Source organism: Neopelma chrysocephalum, unplaced genomic scaffold, assembly GCF_003984885.1.
Source record: "Neopelma chrysocephalum unplaced genomic scaffold, ASM398488v2 Primary Assembly neopelma1_42, whole genome shotgun sequence".
Taxonomy (NCBI): Eukaryota; Metazoa; Chordata; class Aves; order Passeriformes; family Pipridae; genus Neopelma; species Neopelma chrysocephalum.
The window spans coordinates 3,849,261-3,865,833 of record NW_020897700.1 but is presented as its reverse complement, the minus strand read 5'-3'; the positions used below and the strand labels follow the sequence as shown (position 1 = coordinate 3,865,833).

The following is a 16,573-nucleotide window of genomic DNA, read 5'->3' as shown; positions in this document are numbered from 1 at the left end:
GAATAATTCTAATGACTTTTTCTTTTCTGATTAAAACTGGTGCAAAAAGAACATTGGCAATCCCACAGAAATATTTCAGTGTTATCTTACACTATAAAGCTTAGTCCTGGATGACTGTAAATGGATCAGAAGGAACAGGAAATGGAGCTCTGTAGCAATTAATTCTGATGACCATCCTGATTTTCTATCGTCAGCAGGACATACAGTATTGACATAGTTAAAAACCACATTTCACCACCTTTATTTACCTAATTGAAATGATCACATTTATGGTTAGGTTAACTATGGTTCTGTAAAGCCAGACTGCCTGGCTTCACAGCACATCATTATCCTTACCTGTTTTGCATTGTGTCCACTTTGTCTAACTTACTGAGCAAACAGCACTAACAGAGTCTTCTCAAATTTTGCATTCACTAAGAACTTTCCAAGATACAGATTTCCTGGTGGCTAATATATTTATTAGCTAATCTGAAGACACAGAAATTTGGTAGGAAATGATATTTTAAGCAAGTAGAATTTATTTTCTGTTGAATACTAAAGAACAGGTTCCATGTAAGGACATGGAACTGATTACAGAGCAGTACCTAAGCATGGTTTGGACTAGCAAACTGGGAGATAAAATAACGGGTAGCTGCCAGAATTCATATACCGTAAGAGTAAGAAATGCCGAACTCACAAAGAAGTGCAGTTGTATATATTTAACACTGACACACTTCATTTTCCTGCAGTACTAAAGTAGTCCCAAATCCTGTAGAAGTGCTGAGCAAGAAAGTGGGTAGACCAATACATTCAACACAATGCCAATACTAATACAGCCCAACAGTGATATGAATGCAGTCTGATGGAGATATGATGTGGCAGAGAGGACACAGGAGCAGAGAGATTATTTCTATTCAGAACCTACCCAGGCAGTTCACTAACAATATTCTGCCAGTGAAACACACACAACTCTTCACTCAGCATTTGAAACTGTAACTTGTATACAAGTAAGTACCAGAAAAAAAATCTGCTAGAATGTTTATAGCTTTTATTTCTCACCTGTGATTTTAAAATTCCTACATGATAAGTTTGGAAAAACATAAAGTAGTCACTGGTAGTACTAAAAAATTTACACTTGTTCACTTCTAATAGAAATATTTTCACGTAATAAAAAAGACAAAATGTAATTTACCAAAGTTTGCAATTGTATTAGTTCTGCAAAAATAAGTCTGTTCAATTGTGTATTTTTTTATTGCAATTGTGGTTCCAAGCAATAGGACAAGAGGCAATGGGCAGATACTGAAGCCCAGGAAGTTCCACCTGAATTAATTTGTAAAAAAAAAAAAGGCATCTTTTCTCATGTAATCAAAATTTTTCCATGTTCCACTTAGAGCTAGATAAGCAGCTTAGTAGCAATCCTAGCCCACTAAAGTCAGAAGCAGGTTTGTTATCAGCAGAACTGAGATGAAATTATTGCCCACTTGTCAGACAAGCAATGTAAGAACATATTTGCCCTTTGCCTTATAACAGTCAGGTCTTTCAGTCTGGACATTGCTGAAAGTTTTAGCATTTGAGGACAACTGGGTTTTATTTACTTATTCATTAATTTACTATAGACTTCTCAATGGTATGCACGCTTCTCTGAGCACATTAACTATGTATTAAAGTCTGGGATCATGTGGATTCTTCTGGAAAGTACATTTGCCTAAGGTGGGCCTCATCAAAAGACAAACCAGTCAACAGAGACCTTCACCATGCTTTTAGTGAAGTGATCTGTTTTCTAATGAGATGATAGAGCTGTTACAGATCTAGGCAGCCACCACAAATAGATGGGAGACTGCATACAGGAATAAAGGTTTGTTGTGCAGACCTCACACTCATGACCTCTGCTGACTGATCTCCAGTCTATAAAAATTATGTTACATGGTGATCATACATCCTCAGAGGAAAACTGAATGTTTGGGAGAAAAAAAAAAGGCAGTTTACCAAACCTCCCCTCTTCCTCTCCCAGGAATTTATAAGAATACAATCCAAACTTGTATAAAATGCAACATAATGGCATTAGCTCAGAACAAGAGAAAATCCAATACAGAAATAAGTCATTGTAAAAAGCATCCCGAAGCAAGAACCTCAAACCAAACAATGCATGGAAAGTTTATAACCACAAAAGCGTTTTAAAGTACCTCAGTAGCTTTGAGGTGACAGCTGTTATTCAAACAGCTAAGAGAGCAACAAGTTTTCACTGGATCCTGACACTGATCCTGATTCAGTCTCTTACAAGGATAGCAAGTCAATATTGTAAAGAGAATGGACACCTTTCCTTTCTCAGTTTCTCCAAATTTCATCAGCCTGCTTGACTACATACCAAATATGCCACAGTCAGATTGCAGAAGAGCAGATAATAGAATCATGGTGTTCTTTCTCATAATTAACTAAACCCAGCTGTCAGTTTAGATTAATAATATTTAATAAATATTTTTATATATGTGAGATAGAGTTTCTGCATGCTGGAGTTTAGGAATGAAGTTTCAGAATTGGATACAGGATGATAATAATCTTCCTCTTTCTTAAATACAGCCCAAATTTCAGGAGCACTGAATATCCACTGCTATATCTTATCTGGAAGCAATAGACTTCTCTTCTAAAATCCTCAAACTCCCCGAGAAATTCCCAACAAAAGAGGCAGCCCTCACTTGTCTGACACAAGCACGTGTCAAATGAGGTGTGGAGTTAAACACAGTCCACACGGGCTCTGCAATATGCCAGCACGGGTACTTTGGCACAGAGCTTCTAAAACTGGAGCCTGAGAATGCATCAGGTGCCACCCCCTCCGACAGGAGCAGCTGGACTCAGTGATGCAGAGAATATTGCCAGTTTTCTGAAGTATAGCTTATACACACCATCTGAGAGCAATAGCCCCAGGCTGTATTGAAAGTAATATTTAGAGTGGAATAATATTTTAGAAGTCTCAGATGTATGCTTTTTTGGCCATACATTTATTTTCAAAGGCCCATGGGGACTGCAAGTGGTGCAGATCCAGAAAGAATAAAGTATGAGGAGACAAAAATGATTGCTCTATGGACATTGCTCCAGTAAACAAATTTATAATACATTACCATGTGGCAATTTACTGCTGGGCAGCTGCATCAAAAAATACTTAGCACCATCAGGGTTTCCTACTAAACAATCCCAAATCCATCTACTTATGCAGCACAGATTGGAAAAGTTTGGCATTTCGCTTCTGTTGCCTTGTATTCAAACCTATTTGCTAAATAATAGGGTAGACATCTTAATTATGTAGGTCTGTTTTGCTGTAACAAAAGGGGTTTGGTTTTGGGTTGTTTGGTTGTTCGGTTTTTTTGGGGGGTTGTGAATCTGTGCAACTCCATTATAGGTCATGAAATCACATCAGCTGAAGATGTGCCCTTCATTGCAACCACTGACTACAAATAAAGCCTAAAAATGGAGTAACTCTGTGCTAACAAGGCAGTTAGCCCACTCTAGCCTGCTTCTTTTGGCAATTTCACTACTGATCTTCTGAAGCCAGGTGTTTTTTATCCACAGCACATATAACTTCACATCCCACTGAGAAGGATGAAATTATTTGAGTGTAAAGAACAATATGAGGGTAACTGCTGCAACCTAGTACAGATCGATAATTTATGCACATAGTACAGATTGATAACTGAGCACCATGCTCAGTAAAATTTATATTACAGGGATGGGAAAGTAGTGTAAGCAATCTGTTATCATTTAGGTCTCAAAAGATTCATTTAAACTGCAAAGACAGGAATTTGTATTTTACGTACAAACTGGGTTTATCCTCTTCTAATTTACATTATTTAACACACAATTTAATATATATTCTCATGTCAGTGAATAAGAAAAGTAATATGACAGCTGACCAGATACACACTGGATTTTTATTACTTTTATCTTAGCTTCCCAAGCTTATCAAAAAGATATATGTATCTCAAGTATTTGATATTTTATAACTTTTACATAGTACTGATACTCTCACAAATCCCTCTGACTTCTATATACACATAACTAATGAAAAACTACAGCAAGGGAAATTAAGTATTTGTGAGAGCTAACACATAAAACTTAACCTGAGAAACAAATTAAATAATTTTAAAAATAAAAGTCAAAAATACTGTTCAAAATCTGTTCTGTCATTTGCTCTGAAATACAAACCTCAAATGACAGATATGCAGAGCATAGTTTTTGCCTATTAACAACTCTACTTCCAACTAAGTAGCACTGGGACCATGCTTGCTCCCAGTTCTGCAGAATGCACTCTACCAGTATATAGTCAAGTACAATTTTAGACATAGTGTGTATGTCTCATTTACAGGACTTGAAGAACAGGGAGGAATTTGACACACTTTCAGATTTGAAGAACAAAGACAAAACTTTCTACTGACAGGATATTTCTCATAAAAGATGCCCTGACCCTTGTCTTACAAAAAGGTTTTATTTCTCAATAGAAAAGTATATTTTAAAACACAATTATTTGCTAAAAGCAATATAAAACTCTCCAGTTTTAATTTCATAAAAGTTTAACAAAACATAAATATTTTTTACCACTTATATTCCTATATATAGACCTTGCGTTAACTAGTTAAATAGTCAGAGAAATAACAAATCACAAATAAATGGCACACAACTACAAGATTCAAATTCCATGTCACACTGCACAATCACAGTAAAACAAGGAGCAGCTTAAAATCCTCAGTCACTGGATTCTGCTTTATCTCTTTACAGCTATGTTCCTCTTCTTTCTGCAATAATGCACCAGTTTCCATGGTCATAGCAGGAAGAAAGTATCTGAAGCTCAGGCACGTTCTCTTCTACCAGAGCACACAGCTCCCCTTCCCGAAAAACGTGGTAATAACGCATGAAGGCCTTTGTATCCAACATGGCATCAGTTTGGTCCCCAACAGACACTGCTGAATCCAAAGCTGAGTCAGTGGAGTCAGTTGTTGAAGTTCTTTTGAAAAACTTGTTGGCATCAGACTTACCAGCACCATCTTTATTACAACCACAGCTGCAGTCCCTGTCTTCCACTGGACCATTTTTAAATGAGGCTTTGTCATCCTTGCTCTGAGCTACATTTTGGTGTCCTCCATTTAAACTTAAATCCTTCAGTGCATCTGTGGCTGGTGACCACTGCGGTTTTTTGAGAGACAGGCTTTCCACAAACACATCATCATCATCTAAACTTTGTTCTTTTAACAGTGCCCTGTGGTGACCTAAATCCAAACTGCAGTGTCGCAAATGCTGAATGGGTACAGTGCTGTTTGCCCATACCCCTTCATGTTTCAGGTCAGTACTGTTTGCCCATACTCCTTCCTGTTTCAGGTGCTTCATTTTATCACTTTGCTTTCTCAGGGCTGATTCATCAAGGGATCTGGAGAAAAACCATGAGCGGAAAGATCTTCCTAGAGCACTGTAAAACCTGTTTTCTTCTTCAGAAATTTTCATGCAGCAGGCTCTGGGTAAGCAATGGCCCATATTGTGGGAATGTTTTGAATCAGTTTCTGGCTGCAAATTGGTTTGGTAGCTGCACTCAGAGATGATGAGCTGTGCAGGGTGTATGTCTTGGCCTCTTGCAGTATGCACAAACTCACCCTTATCTCCAGATTGATTTGATTCTGAAAAATGGCGTGAGCACAAGGCCTTGTTCCATGGAACAAATACATCTTGTTTCTCAAAGTGACGATTCTTTTGTTCCATAGCCCAAACATAAATCATTATCTGGCCTCCAGGTATCAATACCCTTGCCATTTCCTTTATTGCTTTGATTCTTCTTTGTTTAGTTGAGAAATGATGTATCACTGTGAAAAAAAGAAATTTATTGAATATCAGTAAGGACAGGGCATTTTTGTCTTCAACCTGTTCTACATGTTTAATCATTTTAGCTCCTCAATCCAAATATCACTTGCTGCAAGTCAGCAACAGCGTTGAATTTATTGGTAGCACAACACAAGTTTACCCCAGAATGCTCTCTTTTACAATTATGTTCAATGAATAAAAATAGGAAAATTCCAAAGAAGGAAATTAATCTCATCCCAAAATAGCCATTCAAGAAAACTCAGGCACATAAGCTGGAGGTCTGTGTTTCTCTGCATCTATAAAAGGTCATAACACTACTAGTTTTCACTTAAATGACTGGCCTTTAGGTGATTTAGGTAGTATCAAGTTTGACTTCAGTTTCTGGCACACTTTTCAGACTTACCTTACTTACCTTTCTTTCCTTGAAAATAGAAAATCTTTTCGCCATGTAATAAATACAGCAAAATGTAATATCAGTAAAAAGATACTTTGTACTTTTATATCAGCACACTTTCAAAGAGCTAGTGAGAAAATTTAGACAAATATTTCAATTGTTTTAATTTTGTAAAATTAAATTTCATTTTTGTAAAAAAGAATGTCTACATTGCATGTCTGAGCATGATGATTTTTTTACATGTTATGCTATTAAAAATAAAAAGTCAAATTCAAAATAAAACTATTGATCACTTTATTTGGATTTTCTTTCCAGGATAATTTCCACATTTTCAAATTGCACTCTAATGTGAAATGAAGCTATATTTCAAGATTTCTACATTATTTCTATCTTCCTATTCACCTGGAATAGGAAGGAACCATTTTTAACAGTCAGAGAATAGCTAAGACAGCTATTTTCTCTCTAAAGACAACTATTTTCTCTCTAAACTCTCAGAAGCATTAATTTGTACTGTGCTTGGACACATTGGTCATGCTGTTCTATATGTCATCAGTACTAGATTTGATTCAATCAGTGATGTAAAGAGGACTGATTCCATAATTTGTTTCAAGTAGAGTTGGAGCCAGCCACTTCTACATGTAAAACATTCAAGATACCCGTGTAACCACATATAATAATAGTATATGTTCTTAGCTGAAGACATCTCCATACATTCAGAAAATTTAGATTATCTTTTTATGTGCCACTTGACAGTACCCAATTCTACTAGTAGAAATAGTGTTATTTCAACATTGCAGTTATGAACAGTGAGTCCAAGTAGCCCCATCTTTATTCAAAACTGATTAAATTATCAAGAGGGAAAAAATATAGCTTTATTACCACAAGCCAAGAAAAGCATTCTTGGCAATTGATATTAACTAGGCTCTCACAAGCTGCCGAGAACACAAAATAGCCAGCTCTGAGAAGGGTTGCCCGTGGTCAGTGTATGTGGTCAGTGTTTGTTTTCAGGTACTCCTCACTTTGGTCATTTTTTTCTCGAATTTTGAAAAAAAAAGTTTAAAAAATTCAATTGTTTGCATACTGAAGTTAGGCCATATTTCACTACAGATCCTCCTGCAAAATTTTATCAAAACTGACAGAGACAGCATAAGCACACAAGCTTAGTTCACCAGAAAGAAGTGTCAATCAACCAACAGAATCTGTGCAAGATCTATCTGAGCAATTAATTTAATGGTTTAAATATTCTTCCTGGTAAAAATTATAGAATCACTTTGATGATTGTGCAGAAAAAGAAACCCTATAAACATTATTATACCAGCAAAGCCAACAAGTGTACTTGACTACATACATAAATACTTGTTTTTCTCTCTAATGGGATGAAAACCATTTTATTTAGAATTCAATGGACACAGGCATACCATGTCTCTGTTCAAGAGGGGTTAAAATCCATTATTGTTAAATGCACTGAAATAGTATGTGAACTTTTAAACTTGTCAGGCTTATAATTGATATAAACACTTGACAGGTATGGTATCCTTCAAAGTCAGCTGATCTGATAGCCCTGAAAATATGCTACAAGACCTAAAATGTAGGTAGGGCTCACTGGTTAACTAGCCAACATGAAAGCAAAGTAATATCACTACTGCTTGCATATTAGTCACTGTTCCTTTCCACCTGCATATGTGAAAAATATATTTTAAAATACATTTCTATCACATTTCAAATAGTTTGTTGATTGCTATCAATAATAATTATCATACTTTATATTTTTGCTGATACATTGAAAAACCCTAAAAGAAGTTCAAACAAGAGTAGAGCTAAAAATGTAGACTGTAATTGGGTACTCTATTTTTCCTCTACACTTTGCAATTTATATTTGTCAAATTATGAGTAATATTTTCAAAAAGAGAGGTCAGAGGAGTTAAGATGCTGAGATGCTTCGCTTATTTAAGACAAGAGTGCTTGTATGGCTCTAAGTTCTTATTTAATGAATAAGAGAAATCAGAATTCATAACACATAATAGTTAACATGAGTTTCAAGTTCTGCTATCGAGAAAGCTTTTATTTCAATGCATTTGCTGATTAAAACAGAACTTATGGAGGAACCAAGAGTTTATCTTGACCACCTAATCTGTTTAAACTAAAAGCAGCCATGTTTATATTAGTTTTCACTTGTTTAAAATGCATGCTGGAAGGAAATCTTTTCTCCACAGGGTGAACAAGACCACGTATAAACAAACAAATGATCCACATACTTCCTTGGCCAACAGCGCCTCTATGCAATGGAATTTTTTTTTCATGTTTACTAAATTCATTTCATTGTATTTGTGTGATTCTAAAAGAACTGTTTCAAAACAATTAACTGAAATTAAGCCACATGGAAAGAAAAGAACCCTCAGAATTTCTCATTTGCTGTGGGCCGGAATGCATGTTATGTTGTCTTACCTCCAATGGAAATGACTGCATTGAAGCACTGGTCCCTAAAGGGAAGGTTAAGGTTGTCACACACCAGAACTTCATCATCTTTCTTCCTTGCAATCTCTACCAATGCTTCACAGTAATCACAGCCGAGATTATACACTTGACTGTTGACACTGAGATACTTTCCAGTTCCACAACCTAAAGAAAAGAATACTAGATCAGAAGTCCTATATTCCAAACATTTGCTATCCCTCCCAAAGCAGGGAAAATAATGTGAGGGCTTTCCTAATCCTAAAGTTTCCTGGAAAACAAAATGAGGGCTTGTGCCTACTAGCCTAACTGCTGCAGAGTTCATTTGGACTGTTTGAAATTATATGTTCACACCATTAGGATTGTAACAGTACCAACATCATCAACAAAAATACTCATTACACAGCCCTGTATAACAGCAGGCTATTTGTATTTCTGTGGGGAATTAAGGATAAGTTCAGGTGGGAGGAGGAGGCAGTAGTCCTCTGTGGCCTCTGTGGTCACTATTGCACATCTTAGAGAAAAAAAACAACCATGCTGCTTCACACTGAGCCTTTATATAGCCTCATATCCTGCTTCCAACAATGAGCATAAATGGGTGTCTAGGAGAGGGTAAGAAAAAGGTAAGCATTATGGCCCTTTTCCTCAATACCCTTCCAGCTTCCAGTTACTTTCTGTTCAGGGGATTTCCTGAAGCCAGTGTGTTTTGTTTTCTTAGTGACCTGTAATAGATCTCTTTTCCAAGTCCTTCCCTACTCTTTGCTAAACCTCACAAAGTACCTCTCCAGTGCATCTCACTTCTCTCCAAGAAGTCCTAAACCACAGATGCCACTGACACAAGTCAGAAAGGAAAATTTTAACTTCAGATGTAGACTTGAAAAATAACCATAAATCATAAAAATTCCTGCCATGTTGCAGGCACATCCTTCTTCTGTCTTTGTGCCAATGCATTATAACCCATGCAAATGTAATGAACTGTTCTAGAATGTCTTCCACCTAAAAGTCTCCCTTCTCAAGGACTGTGCTGTACTAAATTGAAATCTTGCAGAGTGTTCCTCAGTGCCGTATGCATAACAGGCACTTTTCAAAATTATATTAGGAATCATTCACTGCAGTTCTAGATCAGTAGTGAAGAATAATTTCTGAAAGTTGACAGCCAAGCAACAGGGTAGCAGCCTGGCAAAGAGAATCATTTCAGTATTCGAAATTCAATTTAAAGGCCTGGAGTTATCTTTAGAAACATCACTGGTTCTTGCAGCACTGCTGCTCTCAGTGATGTTAATGTGCACCATTATCTAGAGAGACAGCACAGGAACTGTTGTAGAACAGAACAACACTTTAGTGGTGAAAAAGAGCATATTTCTAAGCTAAAAGCAAGTGCTATTTTTTGAAGTAACATTTGAGATAAATGGAAAACATGAATATTGCTAATAAAGTTCAAGAAATATATGCAATAAAACTTGAAGCTTGGTATGTTAGTTAGAAAACTAAGTTAGTTTTAAAAATTTGTATAAAGTATTATTCATTATCATGTTTGCACAGGAACATATTTATTCAACCATACATTAATTTAGAAGATTCAGTTGCTTAATACATGGCTTTTGGTAAAGTGCTTTTTAATCACAGGGAGTTTTCAGAAGTGGAGGGTCCTCCCTGGAATGAAGCTAAATAGTCTTAATAATCCCAGTATTCTAAAAATCTGCATTTGCCAGAGATTCACTTTTGAATGAATCACCAGGAGGGTGAATTCCTTCATGAAGCTAACAATGGCCAAGCTATTGTCATTTATTTTGCTGAATGAAAAATAATAAGGCAATTAGAATAAATGATATTTTAATAAAAGTTGGTATTAAACTGAAAAGGAAATTATCAATTTAAGATCTCATTTTAAAAATTTTAGTGCCACTAGGAACTAGTGCCTCTTTAGTGCCACTTTTCCCTAAATACGTACTAAAAATAAACACAATAGTCAGATTCCTGTAGATGTTAATAAACCTCATAAAAGGAGATACCTTGTGTGCCTTAATGGGAATATTCTTATTGGCAACTATAAACATCTACCTTCTCTCCAGATGAGACTGTTAACAGGGTGACCTTATGCTTTCAGCAATCACTGTGATACCTGCTGACAAAGCCTCAAAGAACTTCAGCTAAACTTCAAATGACTTCTATTGAGATGACAACAATTTTGGCTGAGAAATATCAGTTTAGCTGACTGCTGAATGAGTGTATGCCACAAGGATATTTCCTGAGATTATAGCTACAGTAGCAGGAGAACTACATATTACCTATTGATTATGGCCTAAAGCTCATTCAAATAAGACAGATACATATTTTATTGTGTACATTTGTTAAACCTTGCTGTGTAAAAGCATTTTATTAGTTTAAACAGTGAGGAAAATACAACGGAGCAAAAGAGCATCTGTTTTGCAATGACGTGCTGTATAGGACCAAAGTCATAATGCATGGAAAGGAAACACCCCAGCACCTGGAAACCCCTAAAAAGTCCCTAGGAGAAACAGAAAATCAAGGTATAAATCAAACATGTAGGGAAGACAGCACCATAGAAGGAAAACAAGGTTTTGGTGTCTGTATTTAGGATCATAGGGAGATTCTGACATCATAACTTTTTTTTAATATTTTTAGTAGAAATCACATCAGAAGATTTCTCTTAATATAAAGCCTTGATAGGAGGAGCTTTAGACCAAATGAAAAGCAATAAATTGCAGACCAGTAGTACATAAACCAAGAGATCTAAAGAAACTGAAATATTAAATAATTAGCTATTAAAATAATTTTTTTAATGGGCTCCAGGGGAATGACAGATCATTAAGCCTATGGGGAAACTGATAGATTAAGGCTTAGCTCAACAAAAATAAGGGCAAAAAATATTAACTGTCTACCTGATGCACTGCCAAAAAATTAAAACAAGTGGTATATGGCATCTAGTAGGGGTTTAAAAACAATTTAAAACCAAATCTAAACAAATTTTAAAAGCAGTTGATCTGAAGGTACATATGATTAACATATAAACAAATAAAGCTTATAAACAATCTTTCATGCCATCTGAAAGAATGGCTTACCAATATCAACAACAAGACTGCCAGGCTTTTGTTCCAGCAGGAAGTTCCGAACACGAGGCCATGCTTTGCTCTGCAGATCACTAAAGTAGGCAGCCGTATTTTCATATACACTGTGCACATGCTGCTTTTCTAGCTGGGTAGCCTCATGTTCCATCCTGAAAACATAATGAAGATTATGCACAACAAAACGCAAACTGTTGCAGCATACATTTTACGTTTTATAGGCATGCATAATTCAGGATCTTGTAAGGATCTGATTTTATTTCATGGAAGTCAAGAAAAAATGTGAATGTATCATCTTGCCTGAGCATGGTATAACTGCACGTGCCTTTTCAATCATGTGCACATTCCCAAGTTCACCAAAAGCTTATTTGGTGCAAAAGGGAGCCTGTATTCAGCAGAAGTACAGAATGATTCCAGAATCACAGAATCATTTTGGTAGGAAAGACCTTTATGATCATCAGTCCAATCAATTAAGAACAGGATGCTACAAACCAACTTTTCATTTGTTGCTAATGTGAGTAGGTTGGCAAACTATTAGTGTGTTACCTGAAATATAGCCTAGTCCCTGAAACCAAAGCCCCCAAATCACACATGAATTATCTGTGGTTTATCAACCCTCTAGAAGTGATTCTCTAAACAAAAACCTACGTCCTGAGGACCTCACTGCCATTGTCCAAGCTCGCTTGGCCCCGGCAGATGAACCTTAGGATTAAAGGGTGGGCTCAGTTCAGCGCATGCTGTGTCTCACCTAAAAAAAAAACAAAAACAAACCCATTGCTCAGGCTTGAAAGGTAAAAGACCTTTCCCAAAATCTTCATTCACAAAGACTGGCCATACACAGAAGTGATTAATTGGCTAAAAGTTTCCAGCAACAAAACAAGGATTTCCCTACTCCCACTCCACTATCTTAATTCCTTAGCAAAGTACTTTATTTTAGTGATTCATTTGAAAAGTAGTACCCTCTTAAACATTTAATATTACTTCTAAGCTCACATAAAACAAGTGGATACAGATACTGAATCCTTTCATACAGAATCTTACATCTTCCTTAATATATCCCCTCATTCAAGTACCAACCAGGTCAGGCTTTAACATCTGATGGAGGCTGATGGGATTACATTTCAAAGTGCTAAGACATTCTTTAAACTAATTCAAATTGCCTGTTTATTTGGGAAATATTCCTTCCCATTACTAAAACAGGACTTATTCAATTGTCCAACTACTCAACAGAGATGAAAGCCTGTTTGCAAATTTATTACAAGAAACTAAGCAATATAATCAAGATGAAATTATAAAACTGACTCCTTTGACTTCATTTGAAAATGTCAAAAGCAAAGACTTTAATGTCCTTTACTTGATTTTCAAATAATATAGATTTTGGAATCATAATAAAAAGGCTTCTTTCCGCCTCTTTAACTATTGAAATATATTATTATGATAAAATAGATGAGAATATATGAGAAAAGATGAGCTATGTGAGAAAAAATTAATTATTCAAAAATATAATAAATAATGTGAGTCCTCCAAAACATGTCCTACAAACACTATCTTTTAAATTTTAAAAATGGGAGTTAATCTCAGTGACTGAAAAAACAATTAACATACTTCAAATTAAGTGTGTGAATGCTAACAGAATAGTACATAAGACAATCCGTTTCACTGGTTTTATATACTCTGCTATGTAAGGGGTTGGGCCAAATTGTTAACAACTGTCACAGTCTGTTCTGACTCTAGTATCTATAAATATCGCTCTTCAGAACATTTTTGTTGAATATTTTCACAATCCTTACTTTCTTTTTTCTCCACAATCCACAATTTTCTTTTATAATGCACTAACTCACCTTTTACTAAGTGAATATACATAAAAATTAAATTCAGAAACAGTATAGTACATTCCTAATAGGCACATTTTCAGTGTCACTGAAGAGTGTAAGACTAACAGACTGAACACCAGAAGTAGACAGGATTGCAACACAGACTTCAAATTATATTACATGTGTCAGAAGTTACTCAATCAGAACTTTTTCCAGAATGCCATTTCAAGTCATGTTGTCAAATAGAATGGGTTAGTTGCAATGATTTCAAATAAGCATTCCTTACAGTCAAAAGCCCACTCTTTTCTCTTATTTGACCCTTAAATAAAACAAATTGAGTGTTTCATGTCTCCAGCTATCTGTCTTCTCTGCTTCAAAACATACTCTATTTTGTTGTTCAACTGCCTAGGAATCCTCTTTATATAAGTAGTAATTCCAAAGACTAACAATCATTTCTTTTCTTTTGTTGTCTGATACGCTCCTTGCTCTAGTTTACATTTCATGTTTAGTTACTATGTGGTTCAGTACATCTGAGTGCTTTCTTTTATCTTTCTGCTTGAAGCTCTTTTTTCAATCTTTTCAGTTCTTAAAAAAAAACAAAAAAAGGACAATGTTTTCAACCATTCATACTGAATTCCAAATGCTGTCTGAACTGAAGGTTAATTTGAATATTTTAGATAAACACAAAAATCAACTTGGACTTGACTTAGAAGATGGCAAGAATTTTCCCACTGATATAATGTTATGTTATACTTTTCCTAAAATGTCTTCATTGAATTCCTGTGCAGGTTGAAGTCTGGCTTAGTTTCCTATTGAATCACAAGACCATTAAGTTTTTCCTTTAACTTTCTCATTCACTGGGACTGGCACTGGATCTTCTGCTACAAGGAGCATGCTGGAGACTTCCACCTAATACAACACTACATAAGAGGTTATTATTTTTAGATATATTTAATAAATATTACCAAGAAAATAATTTGTTTATAATCTTAGAATAACAGTAATATACTAAAATACAAATAATTTCATGCACCATTTTGTAACATTTTCCATTCCTGCTGATGGTTTATATTTTCCAGTTAATAAAGACACATATGGAAATTAGACTTGCCAGTTTGACTTTCCAGTCAAGATCTATAACACTATTGGGTTTTACTTTACAGCATGGCAGGGAAATATCCTAGCAATTAACCTCTTCATTTCAAGGTTTACGGAAGGCAAGAAATCTGTGTAGTCTGCCCAGACCTGCAGCTGTACCACTTTCACACAAGTCTCCTGTCACCAAAAAAACCCAGAAACTTAGACCCGTGTAACTTAACAAGCCAGTCTCAATGCCTCTATTTCTTTTTCTAAACAAAACCAACCATTACAACTTCTTTGCCTTGAAAAAACCAGACAGTGCCTCTGTTGCACATGAATTGTAGAAAATGTTCATTTCATCCAACTTCTGGATTGTAACTTCTAGGATAATTAGAAAGCCAGTTTTGCAAAGTAGGTAATGAAAATCCAAGGTACCCAGAAATCCCACTGTTTCAGCATCTGCTCCAGTTCTCATTTAAGCTACCCAGAAAGTTGTTTGGTAAGACCAGCAAGGAGGAGCAGAAGGTGATAGTTATGGGCACACTTTCCCCATGCTCAATTCTTCTCTTGCCCTTATGCTCCTGTCGAAGAGCTCACACAGAGACTTGGAACAGAGTATGGAGTGCGCAGTAAATTGGCACCCAGCTGTTCAGTCACTGCAGCAAGTCTTGCCAAGTCCCCAAAACATGAATGCAGCTCAACAAATGCCAGACTCCTGCAAACAAGGAGTTTGGAAAAAAATTGAAGAGCAGCATTCTCTTCCCTTTCAGTGCTTCCTGGTTATCATGATTCGTTCAAGAGACTACAACAGGTCCTTGTTGCAGCTGATCTATTAAATGAGGAAACTGGATGAAAATTGCAGTGTCATTTCTGCTGAATTTGAGGGGAAATGGATCACCAGTCCATCACATATAACTGTGGTACATGAATAAACTGTTTGAAAGTAAATAGGCTATAGTCCATTCACTCTTTCCTACACTGCCTTTTTCCCTCTTTGTTAAAAAAAATTAAAAAATATATATATATATATAAACTGAACTATTACAGGTTCCCAGGAGGTAAAAGAAACTGTACAAACATAATATATATTTTCATAGCTACATATCTCTCTGAAAGTTCTCTGACTCTGAGGTAATCTAATTTCTTCCTTTTCTATTAACATTTTGCAACCTTTAAGATAACTAACTTTTCAAGGATATTGCTTTAATAAAAGTCATGTTGCTTGGATTTTCTATCACCACCAAATACATTTAAGCAAGTGACCTTGAAAAGAAGAAAATCAAAATTAATAACCCCCATTTCCAACATTTTTAAAAAATCAGGTTTGGTTTTCTGTTTTTTTGGGGGGGAGGGAGAGTGTATTCAGACTTTTTTTTGTTGGTTTTGAAAGTGTCTCATTTACAATTTTCACTAACTGTGTTAAATACTTTATCTTCAAGAGGACAAATTATTTGTTGGCTCCCAGATGCCTGACACTGAAGCACAGGAGGTAGAGTTCAGTCCAAAATCTCTGCCTCTACCACAGTCCACCTCTGCAGTTCTGAATCCCTTACAGTCCTCCTCATTTACCTCAAATTATCCCCTCTCAGTCACCTATGATTTTTATCTTCCATCTTCTTTTCATCTTTTCCATCTTCTTCCATCTACCTCAGCATGTGCTATGTCAACACCACTATTTTAATCTGATGTTTAATACTGTGAAGTCTTGACCTGGCTCATGTTCAGTTCCTCCTTGCCTCTACTTCCAGGCCAAACGCAATACCTGGAATATGTTGGAAAGGTTTTGTCAATGGCTTCTTGGAAGCACCCTGTGATTTTCAGAGTAGCCATCAAATCTTGCATTGCTCCTATTTGTCTTGAAATCAATTGCTCTTGATTAATTTGAGCCACAGGCTTTCTTTATCCTCTTTCTTGCAACTGCCTATTTTCTC

General features: G+C 35.9%; 1 protein-coding gene across 4 annotated transcripts in view; it reads right to left on the bottom strand.

Annotated features, from left to right (window-relative positions):
* Positions 1-3,641: 3,641 nt before the first annotated feature.
* The window catches only part of TRMT9B (tRNA methyltransferase 9B (putative)), a 98,405-nt gene continuing 85,473 nt past the window's right edge, over positions 3,642-16,573 (bottom strand). For all 4 annotated transcript variants that reach the window (XM_027676450.1, XM_027676448.1, XM_027676449.1 and 1 more), the window contains 3 exons: positions 11,746-11,900; positions 8,657-8,830; positions 3,642-5,819 (listed from right to left, as the gene is read on the bottom strand). In XM_027676450.1, the coding sequence (XP_027532251.1) occupies positions 4,747-5,819; positions 8,657-8,830; positions 11,746-11,899 (1,401 nt within the window). In that variant the 5' untranslated portion in view covers position 11,900 and the 3' untranslated portion in view covers positions 3,642-4,746. The remainder of the gene's footprint in view (positions 5,820-8,656; positions 8,831-11,745; positions 11,901-16,573) is intronic.